General features: G+C 43.5%; 1 protein-coding gene across 4 annotated transcripts in view; it reads left to right on the top strand.

Moving 5' to 3' along the window:
* The window catches only part of dlgap2a (discs, large (Drosophila) homolog-associated protein 2a), a 243,718-nt gene that overhangs the window by 215,391 nt on the left and 3,605 nt on the right, over nucleotides 1–24,722 (top strand). For all 4 annotated transcript variants that reach the window (XM_034111272.1, XM_034111271.1, XM_034111269.1 and 1 more), the window contains 5 exons: nucleotides 1,127–1,186; nucleotides 13,329–13,717; nucleotides 20,681–20,769; nucleotides 20,895–21,334; nucleotides 21,429–21,520. In XM_034111272.1, the coding sequence (XP_033967163.1) occupies nucleotides 1,127–1,186; nucleotides 13,329–13,717; nucleotides 20,681–20,769; nucleotides 20,895–21,334; nucleotides 21,429–21,520 (1,070 nt within the window). The remainder of the gene's footprint in view (nucleotides 1–1,126; nucleotides 1,187–13,328; nucleotides 13,718–20,680; nucleotides 20,770–20,894; nucleotides 21,335–21,428; nucleotides 21,521–24,722) is intronic.

The following is a 24,722-nucleotide window of genomic DNA, read 5'->3' as shown; positions in this document are numbered from 1 at the left end:
GAACTGTTTTACTGCAGTTTGCATATATGTTTGGATTGTTTTATGTATTCATGTACTTTCATTTATTGTCAATGTGGTATAGCTTGTGGAGAGTGTAACAGGGATGTGACCCTTTGCAGCATCATGCACTAACGACAAGGTTAAGAAATACTTGATATCAGGATCATAATCTTTCCATTTCTGAAGCACTGTGAAAAAAGGTTGAAAAGATGAGCAATTGTTTCAATAGCAAGCTTTTTTAACAGATTTGTTTTCCTGATAAAATGAATAAAATCAGAAAACAGAGGGATTAAGTTGTTGAGATTGGGTGGAATATTTACAATTACACATTTAATAGCTGTCATTTTGAATATTAAATCAATAAAAAACGAATGAAACATTCTTACTCAATTTAAATCACAAACGTCTTAATGTTACATATTGTTATCTAGGAAGATATCAGTCATATTTAATTGAACTTGAACAGTTTCTTTATTTTCAAGCAAAAGTCTCCACCCAGACAGGACTGGTATTATACATGTATCACTGTAACAAAGGAAGTACACTAGGCAAGGCAAGTTTATTTATATAGCACCTTTCAACACAAGGCAATTCAAGGTGCTTTACAAAAATGAAAGACATTCAGACAAAAGCATTTAAAAACAGTTTTTTTCACTAGACCTCGAAGGGAGTCAGCTTTCATTTGATTAAAAGGGGTCGTTGCAATGATTTTCTCATTTCTGTATTTGATAATCTTGTAAGAGTGTAGCAGTTTCAGGTTCATGGTAAACCCATGTTCGGGGCAGGATCCTGAAGCCAACGCAGGTGATGTTTGTTGACCTTTGCACACCAACCTAAATTACAGGCCTTGACACTGGTATACAAAAAACGTCAGAGATGTGTAATCTCAGTTAATAATCAAAGATAAAAAGGTAGTAATTGAATGATTACTGATAACTTAATTGCACCCTTTCCAAAATGGCCTAGGCACAGTGTCTTAGTTTCTTCCTTGTTATTGATTTGCTATACATCCTACTGCGCAGTTACTCTCTGGATCCCCTTTGTGTGTAGTCATGTGTAATGTGGATAGATTGTACTTTATGTTTGGGCACTTTTCTGAATATCCACACCACTCCCTTGTTTTCAGGGATCCAGTTCTGCCTCCCCTCCACCTGCAGCATTGATCGGATCCCCCAACAAACCCCAGGTAATCCTGATAACGGGGCATCAGTGCTCAGTGTCAATGTGAGGAATTGAAACAAATCAGTGGCAAGTGGCTGTTAAGCACATGTATAAATAGTGTTACTCATCTGCAATTAGTCAGACATTTCATAAACTACAAACTTACAAAATAGTTAGGAGCTAATGAGCTTTACAATAAAAAATGAGTAATTTACACTACAATATATCTGTTCCTAAGGCACTGGAGGATGCCATTGCTCCTCTACACCTACTCTAAACCAGGGGTGTCCAAACTACGGCCAGGGGGCCAAATGTGGCCCGCGGACCATTTTAAATCGGCCCTCAGCAAATTAAAAAAGTATAATGGAATATGGCCCATACATTAAACTTGTGCTTGTCTTTTATTGTACTTCTTAAATAAAAATGTAAAAATATATTACACAATAGTATTCATGTGTTAATAAGACCACTTTTCAAATAAATTCTGTCAATTAAAGTTGGAAACATTTTCTAACATATCTTAGTTGATAAGAAAAAAGCCCAATGATTTATTTACATAACAAGCTTGAAATACACCCTTCCTATTTCTCCTTATTATAAGCAATCGGAGGCTTCTGTTTTAAGGGATGAGCTGCCAACACTCACAAGCATCATTTACCTACATTTGATTGATTTTGCTAACTTATAATTTAACTTATGAGGCAATATACCTCTAGTGAGGGGCCCAGCCCTTTGTATATTTTTCTGTATGCGGCCCTCTGTGAAAAAAGTGTGGACGCCCCTGCTCTAAACCCTCTCCATACTTTGTTTGGAGCCTTTTTTGCCATAGCTCGGCAGAGTGTAACTTTCCGATACATCTCTCTATCCCAAAGTGTGCGTTGTTGCATGAGCACACAAACACCCCTGGTTCTCATTCATAACACTCCGTTTGATGTCTCACTATGGGATGCCCCTCATCGCGGAGCAAACAGAAGCATCAATCTCATTACGCCAATCCTGATTGGCTGGTGATCTTGACGTCAGCGTCAGGGGAAATCACCCCCTATAAGTAGCTTGCGCCACAACGCATGCGTCATTCAAACACCTCTTCTCGCTTCAGAGCACATCTCACAGTAGCCGGGCAAGCTTCACTGTCCACAGACTGAACCCAAAATACCATTTCGGTCGACAGACGCTAGCCGGCTACTCCTTCTGCTTCGCAGGAAGACGGTAGTACTAACGCCGTTAGTACTTAAAAATCGACCTCGCCCTTATCTACGTGAAAGTAAGGTAGGTCCGATTTTTTCAAGCTAGCAGCACACCTGTTGCTAGCTCGCTCCCTCTCTACCGACACCACGGTAGCGAGGACGTTTTTCTTTTCTCTTCCCCACGGAGGGGAAAAGGATTAAAAAAGGAGCATACTGCCACACCAGTCAGTATTCTCCGGGAATAAAAGACCCACACCGTCCTTTTTCTCCGGATTAAGGACAAGGTGGTAATACCTTTTTTCCCGTCTCACCTGTCGAGAGCGGGCCCTCTCCACGCCACGAGGCGACAAAGATGGACGCCCCTCTCCCTCACACCAGAGGAGTCAGGGACTCGGTGGCTCGACTCTGCGGCTGCGGGTTGAAGATCTCGGGCACAGACACACACCAGGTCTGCTCGTCCTGCCTCGGGCTGGAACACGCCCGAGGCGCTATCGACAATCCCGGCTCATGCGGACATTGTGTCCGCTTCACAGTCAAGAGCCTCCGCCGACAGCTAGCGAGACAAGCTAGCCTGTCGGAACAGGACCCCCCCATGTCCACAGACCCGCCGGCCGGCAGTCAAGACACGGGGGCGTCCGCCACAGAGAGCGAACCCCTCTCCGTGTCGGTCTGGGGCTCATTATCAGCGATGGCCTCAGAACCGGAATCCCGCGCCCTGGCAGGCCGGGACCCGGTGACGACAAGACACGCGGGAACGGATTCCCGCGCTTTACCAAGCTGGGGCTCCCGGTTAGACCTCACCATGGTCTCACCTTCGGAGGATGTCCTCGAGTTGGATTATGAGGAGGACGATGAGGAGGATGCCCTGGCGTTCCTCCTGTCCGAGTCAGATGAACAAGAAGAGGACACCTTCATGTCATCGGCCCAGGCTGCAAAGCCTGGAGCGAGGGCTGCTCTCCCGGGCGACAGCACACCAGCTTCGCCCGGTCTGAGCATGGACCTGCAGGCCGTGTGCAAACGCGCTGCGGTCAGACTCAATGTTCCGTGGCCTGAAATGGCCAAGGAGACCTCCAGGTCCGGCTACGAGGGGAAGCATCTTCCCCAAACAGCGGGCAAAGGGAGGCAACTCCTCCCGGTTTTTCCAGAAATGTTGGATGAAGTGTCGGTCTCGTGGAGAGACCGGCCCTTCAGCAACAAGGTCCCAATCCAGGGTGCCTCCTCCCTGGACTGCGATGGAATGGAGAGGCTCGGCCTGCTCCGCATACCGCCCATGTAACCGCTGGTGGCGGGCCCCTCACCGAGCAGGAACCCCACGCTGCCAGCAAAGGCAAAGTCCTATAAAGCTGCAGCGCTGTCCGCCAGGGCCCTGAACGTGTCCTCGCTGCTAATAGCTCTGCGAGGACCTGTCGGGTAGCCCGGGAGCAGCCACTCTGGACGAGATGGCAGCGGTCACGGACATTTGCCTCCGTGTCCAGCGCTGCGCCGTCCAGGCCACGGGCAAAGTAATGGGGATCATGGTGGTGCAGGAAAGAGCGAGATGGCTCAACCTCACCAAACTCCCTGACCGAGAAAGGGAAAATGTGCTGAATATGCCCATCGTTCCCGAGGGAATTTTAGGCTCCGCTCTCGCCTCCATGCAAAGGAGGTGTGAGACGAAGAAGAAGGAGGACGAGGCACTCCACCTCTGCCTCCCTCGAAGGGTCCAGCCGCTGCTCTCGCAGCAGCAGTCCTTCACCCAAGCGAACTCTGCCCGGTTTAAAGCACCGGACAAGCAGAGGTCGCAGCCCACCCGAGTCCCCAGCCCAGGCTGGAGACAAGGGCAAGTTGGCCGAGAAAATCTCCGGTTCCAGGTGCAGCTCAGGCTCAGCCAACCCAGAATTTCGGCCAGCAGTCGAGGAAGAAGAAGCGAGCGGCATGACAGCCCCTCCTTCTCCCCTCCGTGAATGTGTTCCTGCCGCCTCGAGAGATGCCTAAACACCATCCTCAAGTCCGCACAAACACATGTCACACGTTGATTGATTCCTCTGTCATAAAACATTTGCCGCTGACGCATCTAGGCTTCAGGCCGAGGGCGCAGCTCAAAAAAATGAAAAGAAAATCAATAAAACCAATAAACAGCCCGCCAATTCTTCCCCTTTTGAGAGCAGCTACGGCATCTCTCAAAAGGCGGATTATTGACGGGTCTGTGAAGGCACAACCGCCACGCGCACGCGCAGTGCCGGCTAGGGCTTTAAGGGCACCACCGTCACACGCATGCGCAGTGCCGACTGGAGCTGTAAGGGTGACATCTCAGCTGGCTCTAAGGAGCATACAGCAGGAGATACTCACGACATCTGCCTGGGCTTCTCGAAAACTTTTTCTGTTTTCACAAGCCCAGAGAAAGTCAACCTACATTCTGGAGAGAGAGGTTCTCTCTCTCCTAGAAAGAAGGGTTTTATCTATAATGCCCGCCGAGCAGAGTCAGATTACGCAGACAAATGTCCTCGTAAAGCACCCGCTCAAAATGGGTCTCATAATAAAACTATACCCCGCGTGCCACGAAGTGTGGAGAGTATTGGTTATTATGTAATGCGTAGTGGCACTACACCCGACTTTTCTAGTGCGGGACGCGCCTACGGGTGCTGTCCTTTCACGGAAGGTGGTCACCACAGACGCACGTCAGACAGGCTGATAGGGTATTTACGAAGGTCACCCGGTGAGAGGTCTCTAGAGCAGAGACCTCCAGCGGGCGCACGTAAATCACCCGGAGCTCTTAGCGGTGTTCCCCACCCTAAAATGCTTCCTGCCTTCTCTCAGAGGACACCATGTCCTCGTGAGGACAGACAAGACGATATCGTGTATGAACCGCCAGGGGAGGTTGCGTTGTCTCCAGTCACACACACTGGCACACAAACTTATCCCTTGGAGCGGCAGACGTCTCCTCTCTCTGAGAGCGACACAGGTACCGGGAGTGATGCACCTCGGGACAGAACTACTGTCCAGAGGTGCACCACTCTATGCAGACTGGACTCCACATCCAAGGATCGTGAGTCCGCTGTGGGTAAATCTGTTTGCATAAAGAAAAAATGCTCAATGACAGCTGTTCTCTTTAATGCACGATTGAAACGCACTGTTAGGTGGGGACGCACTCGTACACGATTGACCTCCGGGTCCTCTGTACGCGTTCCCACCCCTGGCTCTGTTACCCCCAACTCTGGTCAGAGTGAAGGAGCAACGCCACACACTTAATCTGATGTTTCCGCCCTAGCCCGCAACGTACGGGCTGGCGGAGAAATATCAGCTATTGTGCGGGCAGCCATGGCAGCCCCCACCACGCAGGGACAGATTGTCTCAGGCGGGGGGGGCGATCCTTCACCCACGCCCAGAGCACAGGGCACTATGGGCCTGACCCGTGAGTGGTACAATCTGAATACACTCCCTCAGAAGGTGATAAACACTATTCAGAGTGCGAGAGCTTCCTCCACCAGGTCTCTTTACGACTGTAAGTGGAGGGTGTTTGAGGAGTGGTGCGTTCAAGAAGGACACATCTCTTTTCAATGTCCTGTCGGGGTGATTTTATCATTTCTTCAGGACTTGATCGATAAACACAGAGCTTTCTCCACGATCAAGGTGTACCTGGCTGCTATTGCTGCATGCCATGTGGGCTTTGAGGGTAAGATGGCTAGCCAACACCCTTTGGTTTGCCGTTTTATGAAGGGAGCTCGCAGGCTCCTCCCTGTCTCCAGGTCGCTGGTGCCCTTATGGGACCTGGCAGTGGTTTTAAATGGGCTCAGAATGACCCAATTTGAACCCCTGGAAGGAGCTGACATGAAACATCTGTCACTCAAGATAGTGCTGTTACTGGCCCTGGCATCCTCCAAGCGGGTCAGCGATATTCATGCACTGTCTGTACATCCCTCATGCACTCAGTTTGCCCCAGGGCAAACGAGAGTGTTGTTGAAGCCCAACCCTGCCTTTACACCAAAGGTGGTTGGTTCGTGTACCCCAATTGACATTGAGGCATTTCCTCCGCAGCTGGTTTCCTCCGGGGAGCAGCAGCAGGATCTGTTGTGTCCAGTCCGGGCTTTACACACATATATGGACAGATCAAAGGAGCTTCGTCTTAATGACCAGACCCGGCGTCATGGGCGGGCCCCATGGGGCCGGGCCCGCCCATCCAGGATTTGGGCCCACTGTTTTAATCAGGGCAATCAATTATTATGTTCAGTGGCGGCGCCAGGGTATACTTGGGTAGGCTACAGCCATACCAATAAATGGCTTAGCCCCACCATGAAAAATGATTTTAAAGTAAGCTAAATAAAGTCCGCCAACTCGCGCGGAGTAAATTGCACAGACTGCAGTTGGTAAGATTGATTTCAGCAGTCACTTGTCTGGAAATACCGAAGACTAGTAACGGTTTGAAAACTTTTGTCACGTAGTGATCATCTTCTCAATAGAACATCTTTGATAATGTCTTCTGGCCAATCAGAATCAAGATAACGACGTGGTGTTGTTGCAGGAAGTCCCGACGGAGAATATTTTTGCTGTAGTTACAGTACATCTCTATATACATCGATACAACATTACGTGTTGATAGAAATCAACACGTAATGAAATAAGACCCCACGGTTTGATGATTGATGTGTGGGCTGTCTTTCATTTTGACACACAGAACAATGGGGGCTATCCACCCTTATCCACAATGTAAAGTAATTCACAGCCTCTTCCCTCTTCTCTCTGTGAGGAGCAGCAGGTGCAGCTTTCAGAACAAAGTAACAAAAAACTGAAATGGCATTCATTTTTTTTAAATATGTTGTGTAGTAATAGATTTATTTATTTTTCTTCTCAAGAGAGTACCAGAATGTGTATTTTATGTTAGTATTTCAAAAAATCTCCTGGGGAAGAATCTCCCCAGACCCCCTGCAGGCGTTGAGTTTTCAGCATGTCAGCTCTTTCACAATTCAGTTTTCCCAGGAAATGTAAGTTTCGGGGTGGGCCCGCCCTGGTACATCAAATGCCCGCCCAGAGACGTATGTCTGCCGCCGGGTCTGTTAATGACCAACTCTTCGTGTCCTGGGCTAACCTTCACAAGGACAAGCATTTTACTAAGCAACTGCTCTCACACTGGATTGTGGAGGCAATTGCTTTGGCCTATACGAGTCAGAATTTGCAAGCACCTTCGGGTCTGCGGGCTCACTCGACTCGGGGCCTGGCTACATACTGGGCTTTGTTCAAGGGTGTTTCCATCCAAGACATCTGTGCAGCGGCGAGCTGGTCCTCGCTTTTACAGGCTAGACGTCTCCGCTCCAAGCGTGGCCCGAGCAGTGCTGGGCACCTTGTTGAGTCAGGACTCTACCTGTTAAATTCTGGTTGATCGGTGATTTTCGAGATAAGCTCGTCTGGCAATACGGGAGCTACAATATCCCATAGTGAGACATCGAACGGAGTGTTATGAATGAGAACTATAGGTTACTTACGTAACCCCAGTACTCAGAGTAACATGAAGTGAGATGTCTCACCAGACGGCCCTCCTTGCTATGGTGAAGCGAGAAGAGGTGCTTATTTTGAATGACGCATGCGTTGTGGCGCAAGCTACTTATAGGGGGTGATTTTCCCTGATGCTGACGTCAAGATCACCAGCCAATCAGGATTGGCGTAATGAGATTGATGCTTCTGTTTGCTCCGCGATGAGGCGCATCCCATAGTGCAGTGACCACCAACTGGCGGCCCGCAGGCCACATCCGGCCCGCCAGACATTCTCATCCGGCCCGCACGACGGGGGTGACTGGCGTTCACCTCCCACCCATTATTATTTTTTACAACGTCGTGAGTAAGGTGCAGTACCGGAGTCCAACAGAGAGGCAGCAGCTGCGGGACAGTAGACTGTGTACTGCGAAACCTTCCCTGCCTTCAAGAAGAAGTGACCATTCGTTGTGAAGAGTCTGCTTTGTGCGCTCCGCAGCAGTAGCCCCGCTGCGACGGAGTCCAACAGAGAGGCAGGAGCTGCGGGACAGTAGCCTAGAAGCAGGGTTGGGTTGTAACGGAATACATGTAACGGCGTTACGCAGAATATAAAAATCAAGTAGGCTAACTGTATTCAGCTGGCGTTACATTTCAAAAACGAGTAATCTGATTACAGTTACTTTCATAAACCTGAAGTGAATACATTGTGGAATACTTATTGGAATTATTAGTGGCAAAGTTTCCTCACAAAATGTAATATTCATTACCGGCAGAACTGTGTGCACACTGCACAGCGCTGCAGCGTGTCTGTTGAGCGAGAGAGAGGTGCAGCGTGTCTGTGAGGCCCCGCCCCCGCACGCAGTGAGAGAGAGAGATCTCTTTTAAAATGTATTGAAAGTTAGAAACGGAGATGGTTAGATAAAATGTGCAAGATAACGTTTATGTAGCATTTCTTTATTGTCGAAATGATGACATTTCATAACGGGATCAAATCAAAGTGAATGGCCTGCTGCTGCTGAATGCATGGGGCAAGTGACTGGAACAAGTTTTAAAAGTTATTACATCGTTTCAGATAATAAATTAAAGGTCCGCAGTACCTGAGCGTGCTCCACTAGCATTGTGGACTATATAAAAATCACTGGCCCGCGATTGTGTCTATTGGATACATTTTGGCCTTTGGACAAATGTAGTTGGTGATCCCTGCCATAGTGAGACATCTCACTTCATGTTACTCTGAGTACTGGGGTTACGTAAGTAACCTATAGTTTTCCTTGTGCATTCTAGTCGAGAGGAAGCTGATTTGTTTTCATGCTGGGTGAGGTTAAGTCCACAGTGACATGCATCTAACTGGTGACAAGCAGATGGGTCAGTAGGAGGGGACTCCATGAACAGCAGGAAAATATACATCTGGCGTTACAGGCGGACAAAAGAACGTCCATGAATCTACGTATCAAAGAAACTTGCCGTGAAATGAGTATTTTTTTCTACAATAGTGTGTTGTTTGTTTGTTTTCTCAGTGATTCATCATTGAGTGAGTTGGATTAATCACTCAGATTTCTCTTATCTTTTGTTTGCTATTATTATATGCATTCTTTATTGTATCTGTCTGCAACACTCAGGGCCCATAATGGAGTTAACCAATCCATCTTCCTCTCCCTCCCTCGCTCCAGATCATTTACATATCCTTAAAAGCCTGCTGCAAAACAAACTGCTGCATTTCCTTTACAGTGATGAATCCAATCGGGAAGAAAGACTCTTAACGATGTGTCACTCAGCAAAATACCCCCCACCCCACTCCACCCCCGAGTCCCCCATGTTAGCATACCAGCCAGGCCTGATAGATGGAGAGCTCCTAACAGAGATGGAGTGGTTGAATCACTTTGTTTGTGTCTCACATTAATCAGACTCACTGGCACAGTGGTGATTGTTTGTACTTGTGTGTGCGTGTGTGTGCGTGCGTTTGAGAGAGAGCGATTAAATGGAGTATGCTGATATATTTAAAACACTTCTTCTAAACTGCACTCACTGTACATAATGTTCCCTGAAACCAAAAGAAAAAATGTTGCTGTCATGGAGATACTTTAAAGGCCTATTGGCCATTCAAACTGTTTAATACTGTTATAACTGTCTCATATTTTCTTTAGAAAGAATAGGTAGTTTGCCAATGTCTCCAGAAAACTGCATTTACTGTAAGACTATTGGACAAGCAACAGGTGTACGCTGTGAGACACTCACATTAACGTGGTTATTGTGTTTCAGGCTGTGAATTCAAAAATCACCTGATTAGGTTTATGGAAAAAAGGTGTGTGTTAAAATGTCTGTCCACAAAAAAAAGAAACCAGATCGTGAATGTTTCAATTTCTCATTTACCCCAATTCAATTTGCTGAATGTATAAATGTTACATTTAGTTTTGTCGTATTCTAAATATGAATGTTGTGTTTGTTTGAAGAACATAATCAGATTTTATTTTTTCTTTGTCCCTAATCTGACCATCGTTTAATAAGATATCGTTTTTGCTGTCTGAATAAATCTACGTGCATTTTTCCTCCAGTCATGTGCAGTCGGCCTTGCAGTGGCATGCATCGTTCAGATAAAAGCTGTGAAATGTGAAAACAAGATAAGGTAATAAAGAAGAACATTATCTGTTTGCAAGAATATGAAATTAATGAAATTGCTGTGAGTAATACCACAGATAACCTTGGGCTTTGTGGCCCTGTGGTTTCCTTGTTTAATATTAATCGTGGTTGACCATGGTGTACGCCACAATGTTACAATTGACCGTCTATTACAATTGATGATCTGGTTATACAGTAATGAAGGCTTTCAGTTGACACGCTGGCAAACACTGTCTGTGTTCACTTCAGATCTAAATGCTGAGTAATACTGCGCTGCCTAGATGCGAGCAAGAATTATGACTCCCCTTTGCACGACCGACTGGCTAATAATGGCTCTATTTTGGTCCTCCTGCTGAATCATGCCCCCTGAATGGGTCATCTCTTTCCTCCTTTGAACCCTCCTCGCTCCCTGATTTATCGTCGCTCTCTACTACACACACACACAAACCCTCTCTCCCTCCCACAGATTTCTCCGTGCCCCATCCTCCTTGTTCTACCCTAATGCATCTCTTCATCAACCAGAAGCACATTTTGTGAATGGACAGCAGCATGAGTCATTAAGCCCCCGGAGCGGAACACTCTTCATACACCAGACGTCTCTAGCTATTTAAAAAACAAAAACAAAACATGGTTAAAAAAGAGGCCAAAAGGTGTTGCGAGTGTGAATTGGTGTTATTATTATACAAGGTGCTGTTTCTAACGTAATTAGGCTGAAATGCTATCAATTTTACACCAGAACATTTGGGAGCCTGCGTGTTACACCCCAAAATAGATCACCTTTGGGTCTCATAAGGACATTCTTAATTGCTTTGTGTGATGTAAGCATGTGTTAGACAGAAACAGAAACACTGAGTTCAACACGGTTTACCTCTTTCTCGAGGAAAACGATAACCCATTACTTAACCTGCAGCATGACTAACTGTTCTTCCTCTACAGCTCTTTATTTCTGCTGTTCTGAGCTTCAAGGTATCTGGCAGACTCGCAGCTTTGATCAAAACACACTCAACGAGGCTTGTGCTTGAGCTTTTCTCTAAAAGCCTTCAAAAGAAGACACGTCAAAGCTTAGAAGGCGTTCATGACCCGTTCCTCAAGTCCATCTCTCCATGGATTAAGTCCAGATTCTCATTTACACTTGAAAGAAAGTAATCCCCTTTCTTTCTGACATGAAATGGACAGAATAAGAAGATGAAAGAACAGGATCCTCCACACAAGTTCTCTGGTTCTTTTCCGTTGTTCATGTCTGAGTGTCTCATGTCACAGAGGCTTTAATGTTCCCTGATATCCACTTATTCTACAAGAACATATCAGAGCTTTTTAAACTGTGCCCACATGTTCAACCTTTCCCTCACTTATCTGAGCACTCAAAGTGTTTTTCCCCTCAAACAGGCCAATATCTGAAACAGAGTACTGACTCAGCTTGGATCAATAAGCTGATCAGCAGATTTCCATAAATGTTCCATATTTAGCAACAAACTTTTAATCAAGCTGTGAAACAAATGGTGTTGCTGCCTAATGTGCCATCATAATCACTGTAATATATTAGCCTACACATATGCTAATGATGTCAAGTAATACATATAAGTAATACAAGTAAGTTAATTAAGCAATAAAATGAATTGCTAATAACATTGGAGAGTAGTTTATCAGCTTGTTGTCATATGACAAATGGGTAGAATATTAAGTGCATGCATGATGTTTCTGCCATATACTGATATTAAGATGTTGTGTTGAAAGGAATCTCTATGATCAATCATGAGGTTGGATGGCAGATGTTTGAAAGACAAGTCTGATAATAAAATAACATTTTATTTTACTAAGAAATCCCATGAAAAGAAAGTAAAGTGTTTGTATCCAAAGTCTGATATAACACAAATCTCCATGCCGTGAAGCTCTATTGTTGTCCAAAAACTTTTAAAGAAATTATATAATACTGGAAAAAAAACATCAGCGGGCCAAATTGGGTACCATGTGGTGCAGCTTTTGGAGCCACATACACCATTGTGCTTTCAACAATTCTAACTAAATATTTAAATGTGTATTACTCAACTGCTGAACATATTCCCAATTAAATTCACTATCAATCAATCAATGTTTATTTATATAGCCCAATATCACAAATGTTACATTTGTCTCAGTGGTCTTCACAGTGTGTACAGAATATCAGTATGACAATACGACACCCTCTGTCCTTAGACCCTCACATCGTACAAGGAAACACTTCCGAAGAAAACCCAGTATATATTCCTGATTGAGTACAGTGACCTAAAAAAGATTGCCCAGCAGTTTAAGGAAATTATTCAGCCTTTTTTGTAATTACTTTCTTTGAGAGATGTTATGTTGGTGACACACAAAGTAGGAAAAAGCACAAGTGTTAAGAGACAGAATAATGCATTGAAGGTTTTGGTCTTGATTAATTGTAGTTTGATATAATGAATAGAATATCGGCAGCATCATCCTGTCAGGCTCATGACTAACAGGAGGCGTTGGGGTGTGCGGTAGTTTCAATATGATTTGAAGCTTTATAACTCAGTATTTATAAATAATTATATCAAATACCAGAGATTATATTTATGATTAATACTAAACTCCTCTGAATGACTGGGAATTTTCTTCACTTTTTCAATTTTACAGGATATACTCCTAAGTTTTCAGGAGATTGATAGGTGTTGAATGTCTGAAATGAGCTGATCGGATTTTGTCCACTTTATGATGTCATAACGATTTTTTTGGCTTGTGTAACCATTAGCCAATCACCAACCAAGTTAACACCAGCCAGATTATCACCTGAATCTGCTTGGAGCCAAACACTTCATGACATGTTTTGTATATATTTGAGACCTATAATATATTGATGAAAAACAGTATAATAGGGGACCTTTCAAATTGACTTTTTGATTAATTGTGTCTTTCCACCTTTTCCAGCCATCACCTACACATCTAACTACAAGAAGACCCCTCCTCCACCGGTCCCGCCCCGCACCACCTCCAAGCCCCTCATCTCCATCACGGCCCAGAGCAGCACCGAGTCCACCCAGGATGCCTACCACGAGGGGAGGCACCCTCACGGCGGCATGTGGGCCCTTGACGGCCTCTGCCTGGGGCTCAACCCGGGCAGGGGCCTCTACAACTCCAACGACAGCCTGGACAGCGCCAAGGCTGTGACCATCGCCATGGAGGCGGCCGGAGTCATGTCTGGAAAACGACACCCGTCCACAGACAGCCACAGCTCGGTGCTCACCTGCGACAAGGCCATCCTGGTGTCCAGGGCTGAAGAGTACCTGAAGACCCCCAGATCTTCTATAGGAATACAGGTTAGTACGTCTCTTTAGGTGTGCTTTATGGGAAGATCCAATATCAGAGGTGGGAAGTAGTGGAGTACAAATACTTCGTTACTGTAGTAAGTACTCCACTACTTATTTTTCTGACGACTTCTTACATTTTTAACACAAAGACCTGTACTTTCTACTTCTTACATTTTCAAAACAGGCTGGTTACTTTAGTTTTGATCTGTGTTTGGTGGCGTGATCCTTATTATTTAGAGTCATTGCGTGCCTATTGATTTCATCCATAATTTCCTGGTCTTCTCTAAACAAGAGGGACCAATGAAAACGTTGTCATTTTGCCGTTGTTCAGCATCGAAACATTCATTAGCTAACAATGACATTATTGTTCTATTAATATACAGGGAGGTCAGTTAGTCTTTAAAACAGCTGGTAGTTATGGGTACTTTTTGCTTGACTACATTTTAAAGCCCATACTTCTTTACTTTTACTTGAGTAAAGAAGTTTAGTCAGTACTTCGACTTTTACCAGAGTATTTTTAAACACGAGTATCTGTACTTCTACTTGAGTAAAGGATGTGTGTACTTTTGCCATCTTTGTCCAATATAGGATCTAATACAACTCCATCCTGTGCATGATTGTATAATGCTACAGACCACTCACACACACACATCCAACTCTGAAACAGTGTTCTCTTTTCAGCAGCTAAAAATAGCAATAGTGAGTCATCCTACTGCAATCCGTCAATTAAGATTCTACTCATGCTAGAGCAGGTTTTAGTGAATGGAAGTTCACTCCACGGTTCATTCACTCACTCTCCGTTTACTGTACCCGTTTCTCTTTCTCGCCACATTCAAGTTTCTTCTGCCTTTCTCTTTTTTTCCTCTCTATTTTTCTCTTTGTCTCCGTCCACCTCCCACTCTGTGTGATCTTATCTTGGCTTTGTCTGCCACATTCTCGGATACTACTTGGGGTTCTGGTGTTGTTGATCTCCAGGTGCTTTCTAAAGGTTACAAAACAACGAGTAAGGAATCTGTGGAAGTCACACCATCACCTCTCGGACATTTAGAGGGTTTTATCAAAACAAAATCTCAAAGTTGTTGTGAATTTGAGAATTTGAAAACCATTGGTCGGTATCTACGATAGCTCTGTCTGTAGGGAGTAGTCATGTTTCTTCTCTGTATTTCTTCTTGCTCCATATATTTTAGTTCTCGCCCCATTAACAGTCGTCTTTCTTAAATTCATCTCTCCCCCGAATTCTCAGTATTTTACGCTATGTAATCAAACTCTGGGGCAATGGTGAACTTTAATCCTTTCAAACATTTAAAGAAAAGAGAGCAGACTACTTCATTAATATCATTCTGAAGGTACCTGAATGTAGTTGCACGGTTTTCACAAATAAATCAAGCACCCTTTAAAAGGTTATTACTGGGGACTCAGGTAATATTAAGAAAGTCCTTTGGCTGGCAATAGAGCTAATACCCAAATTACGCAGAATCGCATTGACTGTCAGACGTTGCCTTCACAAAATTCAATTTGTGACAAAAATGTATTTAAAACCCAAATACATGTGTTTAATATAAGCCCTTTGTGTCTTATGTTTATAAGACACAAAGGGCTTATATTAAATATATTATATATATTAGTAGACTAAAATGCTGATACCTCACAACAGAGCATGTATCTGAGTCATTATCAATTATCGCCAACACATGGTGAATGTGGAATGTGAATGCAGTTTTTGCAGATACCGTGTTATATAAATTCCGCGCCTCATGTATGCATGTGATTCACTCACTCAAATGCAAAACACTAATTCATTGCACGCTCATTCATTTTCTCATGTTTCCCTCTTTCTCACTCACTCATTCTCTCACTATCAGATACAATTCCTACTGACAGTAAGAGTCAAAGAGCAGTAGATCAGGGAGACAGGAAGCAGCATGTAGACGGCACAGGCAAAAGAAACAACATGCAACAAGTGTTCATTTTACAAGTCACAAAAGGAGGTGAGCTTATGTGGTGACGAATGAATGAAATGGTGTTTGGGAGGTCGTCAGGGAAGGCTAGCTAATACGGGATCTGCAACACTATAAAGTATATGCTGTAGAAAAGATATGCAGGTGATATGGGTCAAGTGGTCTGGGAACTGGAAAGGGGCGCTTAGAGAGCTGAGCAGGTGAGGGGGTACAGCCGACTGGGCTCCTGGGCAGCAACATGTTGACACACAGTGAGGACTCTGAGGTTATGACTTATCAACATGTTAGAGCAATAGTCAAAACATATGTGGTGTATTTTTGGGTTGGAGAAATCCCGGAATTATTCTCAATATATTTAGTTTTGACAATTGTAGACCCTCATGTTGGAAAATAAAACCATTCTTCATTATTCCTCAATGTTTTGGTTTAATTTCAGATGTAGTTATTTGAATAAGAATTTGGTTGGTTGAGTTTGTAAGCATTTGGAGGCATGTCTTTGAAATAACTTCTCCATTTAAAATATTTTTAAAAATAATGATAATTAACTTTATAAATAACAAAAAGTGTGCAATAATGAAGCATGTTTGAGTGTTTCTTCGTGTCCAGGTGGGTGTCGGCTGCTTTATAAAACTACTATATAGTTGCCTCCCATTTTATATAAAAAAAATATCAATTGCTGATTTGGAAGGGATGACAATAATGTGTTGCACCAGACACATGTTAGTTCAGATATAGATTTTTCTGTATCACAGAAAGGTTCAGCTACATGGACATCAGCCTGCTTCACCCACTACAGGAAGTATAATTAACCTGAATTAGACTGCCTCTTATTGATTTTCCATTTCCTTTTGACACCACTATCTTAGAGGCCACCGTATCTGTGATCTTTGACCTTGTGGCCATGGTGCTGTCGGACTTCCCGTACTTTATTGCTGGCCTCAGTGCACTTTTGCTTCAGTTGAGACACATGTTTGTGTTCTGGAGAAGTAATTGATGTATTTACAAAAACAGTTAAAATGGGAGCCATAATGAGGTTGCATAATGAGGGGAATCAAAGCTTTTAACCTTTCCCATTGGCTGGGAAATGTCACCAGGTGGTGTTTGTGTGTTCCGTATGAAAGGCACGGTCGCTCTGTTCAAGTTGTTGCTGATTCTGACAGTTTCCACACCTGTGCTGACGCTGTGGCTACTAATGCAGTGTGTATGTGAACACCAGCCTATATCTCTTTGTAGGTAGACCAAAACATCTTCAGGGTAGCTAAGCCTATGGGACATAAATCTCACCGCCTCCTGGATGTGTTGCCCTCCTTTAGACCTCATCCATCACCAACATGAAACTCATTCTCTTTTCATGAGGTGGACTTTGCTCTGTTTCTTACAAAGAGTAATGGAGGTCACCTCAGCATGCAGCTCCACACTCATTTCCTCCCCACTAACAGCCTGACAGATTACAAAATACCTCTTCAAATATGTTACTCCCCAGCTTCAGTAATGACCGCACTAAAGTTAGGGTTGACGCTTCCTCACAACAGATGGACGCCATACTTTGAACGAGCGCGTTTTAATCACTTTCATGCTCATTACGTTACATTAAAATGTATGAATGCCAGATGTTTCTAATGGTCTCATATGGACATTTATTGACTGCTCATGCAATCATCCTGGAAATAGAAATGCAGGGATTTATATATTTTTTTCAAGCATCTCCGTACTTAAGCTCAAAGGTATTACAATGTGCTAATTAGCACAAAACATGGAGTATATATTCAGCTGATGGGATTTGTTGGAAAGTATTTGGTAATGAACCAAGGTATTTTTCAGTAATACATCTATCTCAATATCCAACCACTCTGTCCCATCCTCTTTCTCATTTGCAGGCCATTTCTGATACAGAAAAGCGGGCATTTCAAAAGGAAAGACTTAAGTCCGCAAAAGAAAGGGAAATATTGTGACAGTAAGCCAGCAGGAAATTGTGAAGGCTAGACAATGAGAGAACTGAAAGCAGAGAACTGAAAGCAAAGAAATGAAAGCGAAAAGAGATGAGCAATTGGAGAAACAAAGAAAAAGTGACAGATGGAAACGCATAGCAACAATGTTGAGGAATGACAGGGCTTCCATACAGACAGTAAAACATGAGTCTCCAGAGAGTAGAGAGTGGTGCAGAGAGCGATAAAGAGGCTCTGGATCAGGACCGCAGCCATGCAGGATCAAGAAGGATCACCATCAGTCGTTCTACCTGTCCAGCCCATAATATCCACTTATGTTGCCCTATCTGTCTCTGTGTTGTCAAGTAGCTTGGAAACTTCATAATTCATATTATCTGCCTTAAGTATTGAGCATTTTTGGGGGCGTTCCAGGTATTTGTTTATCATTTGAAATAGCAAGCTAACAGTTAGCTATTTACACATGCAACAGACATGAATCAACTTTAGCATTTTTTCAAGTCAGTTTCAGGCCACTAGAGTAATATTTCCTCTCCTTTTAGCTTTTCCTTTGCCTTAACTAAAACATATCTAGCTTTTCAGCGGGTTAATGCTTGTACTGTGTTCACAAGCTAGTTGCTAACATTGTCCTCTATGTTTAGCGCTGGGCAGCTAGCGTACCGCGGCTGTATCAAAGCTTTGTCACTGAGAGCACTGGCCATCTACAGAAAGGAAGCTGATTCAATTGGTGTAAGTAAACCAAAGCAGTACAGTTAATTGGCTGTGAAACCAAAGCAATATGCAATAAGGACGCTAAATATCATCATAAGCTGAGGGTAAATCAAGAGTCCGCTTATAATTCTTTGTAGGTTCATTATTGCAGCTGTGTTATTTGACCCATTGTTCATATAATTAAATACTGATGAGTGCAGCTTTAACATAACAGTGTCCTGTCTCCTGGGGGAAAAGAGTTTTATTCATAAAATGTATTGCACAGAAAAATATTCCATACGTTCCTTTTTCCTACAAGTACCGTATTCTGTATATTTGATGACAGTGTGCGAAAAAGTACACGTCCCACCGTCCGGGACGTGTTATTTACAATATCGGACAAGTAGATCTTTCAATTGACTTGTCCGGCGGACAAGTGACGTTTTTCGCCCCGATTTATTGACAAATTATTGATAAATTCAGTTGACAAAAGGCAGAACTCATTCGCAAATTGTACGTGTCCGCCATTGTTCGTTTAGAAATGTTAGTTTCGGTTCTGCTTGTCGATTCCTAAGGAAATGCATCTCGCCGCTTTCTGTACAGTTAGACGGGGGTGGGGCGGAGCGGAGCGGGAAGTGTAGCACAGTGGCAGGGTTGGGAAGCAAAACTCGGTTCCGAGTAGGAACAAATAACAATTGTCCGGTACCGGGATTAATAAGAGTTGTGAGGACAGGAGGCGAGGCCGAACCCCGAGCCCCGCGGACTGCAGCTCTCTCTCTGCTCCGTATCAGCTGATCGCTGCACGGTGCAGCTCAGCGTCTGTCTCTCTCTCTCTCTCTCTCTCTCTCTCTCTCTTTCTACACACAGCGGATGCGCTGCCCGTTAACAGCCTCATCTTTGTCAAACTTTCTTATGTTCTTTCTCTAACACGTAATGAAGGTTATTCAGCGTTTTAGCTCCTGAGTTGTTAATATTGACCACCATTTCCTTTATGAAGTGAAGCAGCCTCCCTGTCTGTGTCCTCGCGCTGTCCTCACATCAGCGGACCCCCAGATTCGGAGGAGCACAGGGATGTCAGTATTGTTTATGAAGCAGGGTATAGAAAGTACATTATTGAAATGAAAATTCTATTTATTTACTTTTACAAACAGTGAGCAACTGTTTATTTACCCTCTCAAAGAACTGGAACCGAGAACCGAAAATAACCGGAATCGAAAAGCAGAATCGGAATCGTTAAAATCCAAACGATACCCAACCCTTTGTGTGATGCAGTAAAATCTTACCGCTCACTTACGTTAGCTGTGTCGTAAAAACCGTGGGAAAATGTAAAATACGATGACGAAGAAGAAGATTCCAGTGGCCCCAATTTTTGTCCATTCTGGACAAGTGAAAAATGTATTCGGACAAGTAAATTGCCAAACTCACTTGTCCATGGACAAGTACTCTCTAAAAACTTTTTCTCACACTGTGATGTGTAAAATCATATGACCTTAACTTGTAACATCATGCATGTGAAGCCCTCAGGTTATCACTTTCAACACAGCACTGTAGCACTATAATATAATATTTCTACAAATGTCAGTCAACTGTGAACAATTAACACTTAAAGTGGACCTATCATGCTATATTTGAATAATATATTGTAGGGCCATACCTATACAAAACATGCCTGTGAAGTTTTTTTTTCAAAATACCAAACAGATCATGCATTTTAGCCATGCCTCATTTCGCTCTATTTGCTCTATTCCAGCACTGTTTTTGCAAGGGCTGATTCTGTAACTACAGCGCCACTTACAGGCCTGGCATATATACTACAGCGTCTCCAGCGCTTTCGAGCGGTCTCGACCCAACCCCCCATTCCCCTGATAGGTGGAGAGTTGCCCATATAGGCGGAGCTCCTTGTTTCTGACGTCAGAGATATTTCAAATCTGTATCAGATCCGTTGCAGTCCCGTTTTTAGAGATTTGGGTATGGAGGAAAAGAGAGGGTTGTGTTTTCTGAAACTTGGTGAGTTCCCTGACACATCGGGGACACATATTCATGTATAAAAGACGTGCAAAAGTGCATTTTGCATGATAGGTCACCTTTAAATTATATTTTTGAGATATTATACTGTATAGTGTGCATTATAACAACTAGCAGTTCCTCTTTTATCTCGTTTTTTTGTATTCACTTCTGTAGAAACCTCAAATTCTCTGCAGGAAACCTCTTAGTCACGTTACCTTTGCTGCCTCCATAAGTCATACAGTGTTTACTTTCTGACAGGCCGTGTACAGTTCAGGTGCTCCATCCAGTCCCACAGCAATAAGCCCAGAAGCACTGGAGAATGGAAGCTCACGTAATGAGAAGCACTGTTGGTTTGTATCATTTCTTCACATTAGGTGGAAGCAGCCACAGACTCTGAATCTGAAAGCAAAGGTTTGCGGGAGTACCACTCCGTTGGGATCCAGGTGGAGGACAATAAGAAAGGGTGAGATAATAGTTCTGGGACTTGAAGCTCATCAGAGGAACTCAATGTTTGCTCTCAGCCATTATTTGCCAATTTGGCCGGTGTGTAAATGTCTGTGTGCATACATCTTCGTCTTTCTACCTCAGACAGGGCAGGTTCAAGCGCTCCAACAGTGTGACTGCTGGTGTGCAGGCCGACATGGAGCTGGAGGGCTTCCCCACCATGGAGGACAAGGGTCTGCAGTTCGGTGGGGGCTTCCAGCGACACTCGGAGCCCAGCACGCCCAGCCAGTGCGGGGCGGTACGGACTGTACGTACCCAGGGGCTCTTCAGCTACCGCGAAGATTACCGTACCCCCGCTGAACCCGCCAGCCCCAGGGAGACCACCAGCGAGGCCCCCTGGCAGCTGGAGCCCCCCTCCCCGAGGGTGAGCGTGGCTTCACCGGGCGAGTCTGGCAGGGTGCCCCCCTCCCTGAGGAGGGACGGGAGCTGGTTCATGCAGCTGCTGCACACAGAGACCAAGAGGATCGAGGGCTGGTGTAAGGAGATGGAGGCCGAGGCTGAGGAGAACGACCTGACGGAGGAGAGTGAGTGTTACCTGAAAGCTTCACATATGTCGGATTTAGGGCTTCTCTTGTGAAGGATGATGGAAAGATGGATTTTTTTGTTTGTGTGTTTAAGTCCTAGGCAAAATCCGAAGTGCGGTGGGAAGCGCTCAGCTGCTCATGTCTCAGAAATTCCAGCAGTTCTACTGGCTGTGTCAGCAAAACTTGGTAAGAAACCCATCAAAGAGAGACTGTGTGTGTGTTCTAAGATTTATTAGAACTGTTTTTCTTCCTACATCTGTGTTGTTCTTCATGCTAGTAGTTTTAAGACTCTTAATTTATTGCAGATTAATTTGTGCTTTGTTATTGTTAAAACTAGAAACAACAGTAGTAACTTTACAGACGCAACAAACATTGATTAAAATATTTGTAAAAATAAGTTGAATATTAACATCTTAGTGTGACTTATGTGTGTAAGGGAAGAGAGAAAAATATGAATAATAATGATGTATAATATTTATAGAAACATATGTACACAGAATTGGATTGGCACCTGACCTGTATTGTTCCTTTCGTCACCAGGGAACCATTGGCTCTTTCTTACATGTTGTATGGGAGTGTCCAGGAGTATTACACTTTTGGGGGAAGGTTATTACTACCCTTACAGATGGAGATGGGTGGGCGATGGAGTGGGTGGGTAGGTGGGTGGGATGTAGGATAGAGGGATGGGATTGAATTAATCCAAAATGTTGTGCAACGTGAATTGTCTTCTGTACTGTGTTGTAAATTGAAGATGTTGCAATAAAAAATGTATGATAAAAAAGAAACATATGTATATTAATAAAATAAGTAACAAATAAAATCAGATTTTTATCAAGATATATAATAATATATAATAATACAAATAAAAAGTAGGTAACATTAAAATTAAAGGGAGTAAATGTGGGAGAAAGGAACCAGCTGCCACTTTCATTATCAAACCACTTACAAATGCAATACAATATGAACCACTTCCCAGTCGTAGTAGAAAAGTCAGATTTAGTTATTTTCATGGCCACACATAAAAACTTCATTTTTTAGCATTAATGTCACATGTAGGTCAAATCCAGTTTTCTACGCCATTTGTCAGCTCCGGATCAGAATTCAAATAATGAGACTCCATTAGCCGTTTTTCTCTATTTGCAAATATCATAAAACATCAAATCTGAATTTGAAGTGAGTACGAAAAATGTGTCTGACACCGCTGAAGAGTGAACAAAGCATAACAGTCCACAAACAGTGTGAAATTAACTTGTATAATTAGAAACAGTTCTCCACTCCTTCCTCTGTATTTGTTCTCAGACTTTCAGTGTGCTCCAATACGCCCTGAACATCATTGATTGTGGAAAGCTACAACACTGAGAATCAATAGCCATTTAACACATGTATATGTGACCTGAATGTTACGTATGGACAGGTGTGTTTTTGAAGGCAGCTTTGTCCTCAGAGTGAAGGACAGACATTTGAGTTTAAATGGACCTAAACATCCAAACATCGGCCGCTCTTTTGATCAGCTGAGCAGGAACACACAGAGATTTCTGCCTCATGTTTTACTTGCACTGTTCACAACTCGTTTTATTGATCTGAGCAGGAACACAATATGTCATTCAAAGTTGGTGCGGAGTTGTGAAAGATGTAAGATTGCCTGTTTTGCAATGTGCAGCAGAAATGGCTCATTCAGGGGAGGGCGAACTGCTCAGGGATTTGATGCAGTGAACCGGCCTTTTAGACTCAGCTCGGTGCTTTGTCCCACTGAACGTGAGACACTAAAGGCAAAACATTGTGTTTCGATTGGTCGACTTCTAGGGTCGAAGCTTTTTTGTCATTTTTAGGAGTTTATTTGACTAACTTTGTCTATTTGCTGTATGTGTCCAGATATATAAGTCCCCACGCATGATATCTATTTGTTGCACATCACTTTTCGGGGTGATAAATAGTTGTAATGTAAGTGAACAACTGGGGAAGTTTTAGGGTGATATCTATCAGTACTGTTTTTTAACCCTAGTCCCCTGTAGTGTCTTACGAAATGTTTGAAATGATACAATACATAGCTTGAAAGGTTGTTTTTTCTAAACCAACATACTCAGCGTCAGAAATCTCCACTTCAGTAGCTCCTATATGCACAGTTATTTTATATATATTATCAAAGAGTAATTAATAGAGCGCTTTCCTTGAGCTCTTATCCAAAAATGACATACAAGTAGAAGTTTGAACCTGGCTTTTTCCAATGTTCAGATTTATGTTTTCTGAAATGTATGCAATTAGCACATAGCTAAACACAACATTTCAGACAACTTGTATTGCAAAAGATAGTTGTGTTAATGTGGGGAAATTACATGATTGTATATATTCAGGAACAAATGTGTACCCCATTCACACACAGTGAAAGATGGAGCATTTCTCCACACGACAAATGCACATACAGTATTAACTTCATGCTATGGCTTTGTCTGTTAAATAAGTGCCCACAAAGCTTAAAGAGAGGTCTAATTTCTCTAAACCTGGATACACTTTTATTAAGCTTGATTGAAAAATGCTCTAAACGCGAGACAAACAGTGTGCAGGATTACACACACACACACGCACACACACACACACACACACACACACACACACACACACACACACACACACACACACACACACACACACACACCGTCACAGCCAGGGCTTAAAACTCACCGACTCCTCTTGAAGCTGCCAGCTGTGTATATCTGAACACTTCTGAGACAGTTTGCAGACCATCATAGGGTCAGAATAAAGCTGATGAAGTGCTGAGGCTCTCCCTCGGTAATTACAGATAACAGAAATGCATTCTGCTCCCAGCTTACCTTACATGATGGACACTCTGATATTTCAAATCTGCAGTACTTTTGACTAGGTATTTGCTGAAGAAAGGAGAATTATACTAATCCCATAATGCGTAGTATCAAAGTAAAACTGTGGCTCTCTATGGGAACATTTAGCAACTTTAGAGGATTTGAATCAGGCCTTATGAGAAAGTAAAATGAGGTTACTGTATACTTTAATATCACTGACACAGTGTAATATGCATATGCATCCTTTTGCTAAGATGATCTGATGTAATGGTTTATTAAGGGATAAAGATGAATTAAAGGTCTGCCAGTAAAAAAAAAAATTTCAGGATCATGAATATTTGAGTTCTATATTAGTCACTATTATGGGAGGGTCTTGCTTGCATCTCCCTCATGTATTTCTTCTTAGTGGTATGGTAGTGCAGAAGGAGCTGATGACACATTGTGATGCAGAAAGAACCAGTTGATAGCAAAGGATAAAAACATATGAAATATGTCAACCATAAATGTAGCATAGTACATAGTACATACCATCGTACTGTAAATCTATTGGAACAAGACAGCAGCACCCTTCA

The sequence above is a fragment of the Pseudochaenichthys georgianus genome, chromosome 22, assembly GCF_902827115.2.
Source record: "Pseudochaenichthys georgianus chromosome 22, fPseGeo1.2, whole genome shotgun sequence".
NCBI lineage: Eukaryota > Metazoa > Chordata > Actinopteri > Perciformes > Channichthyidae > Pseudochaenichthys > Pseudochaenichthys georgianus.
The sequence above is the reverse complement of the archived record's forward strand: the minus strand, read 5'-3'. Positions and strand labels throughout refer to the sequence as shown.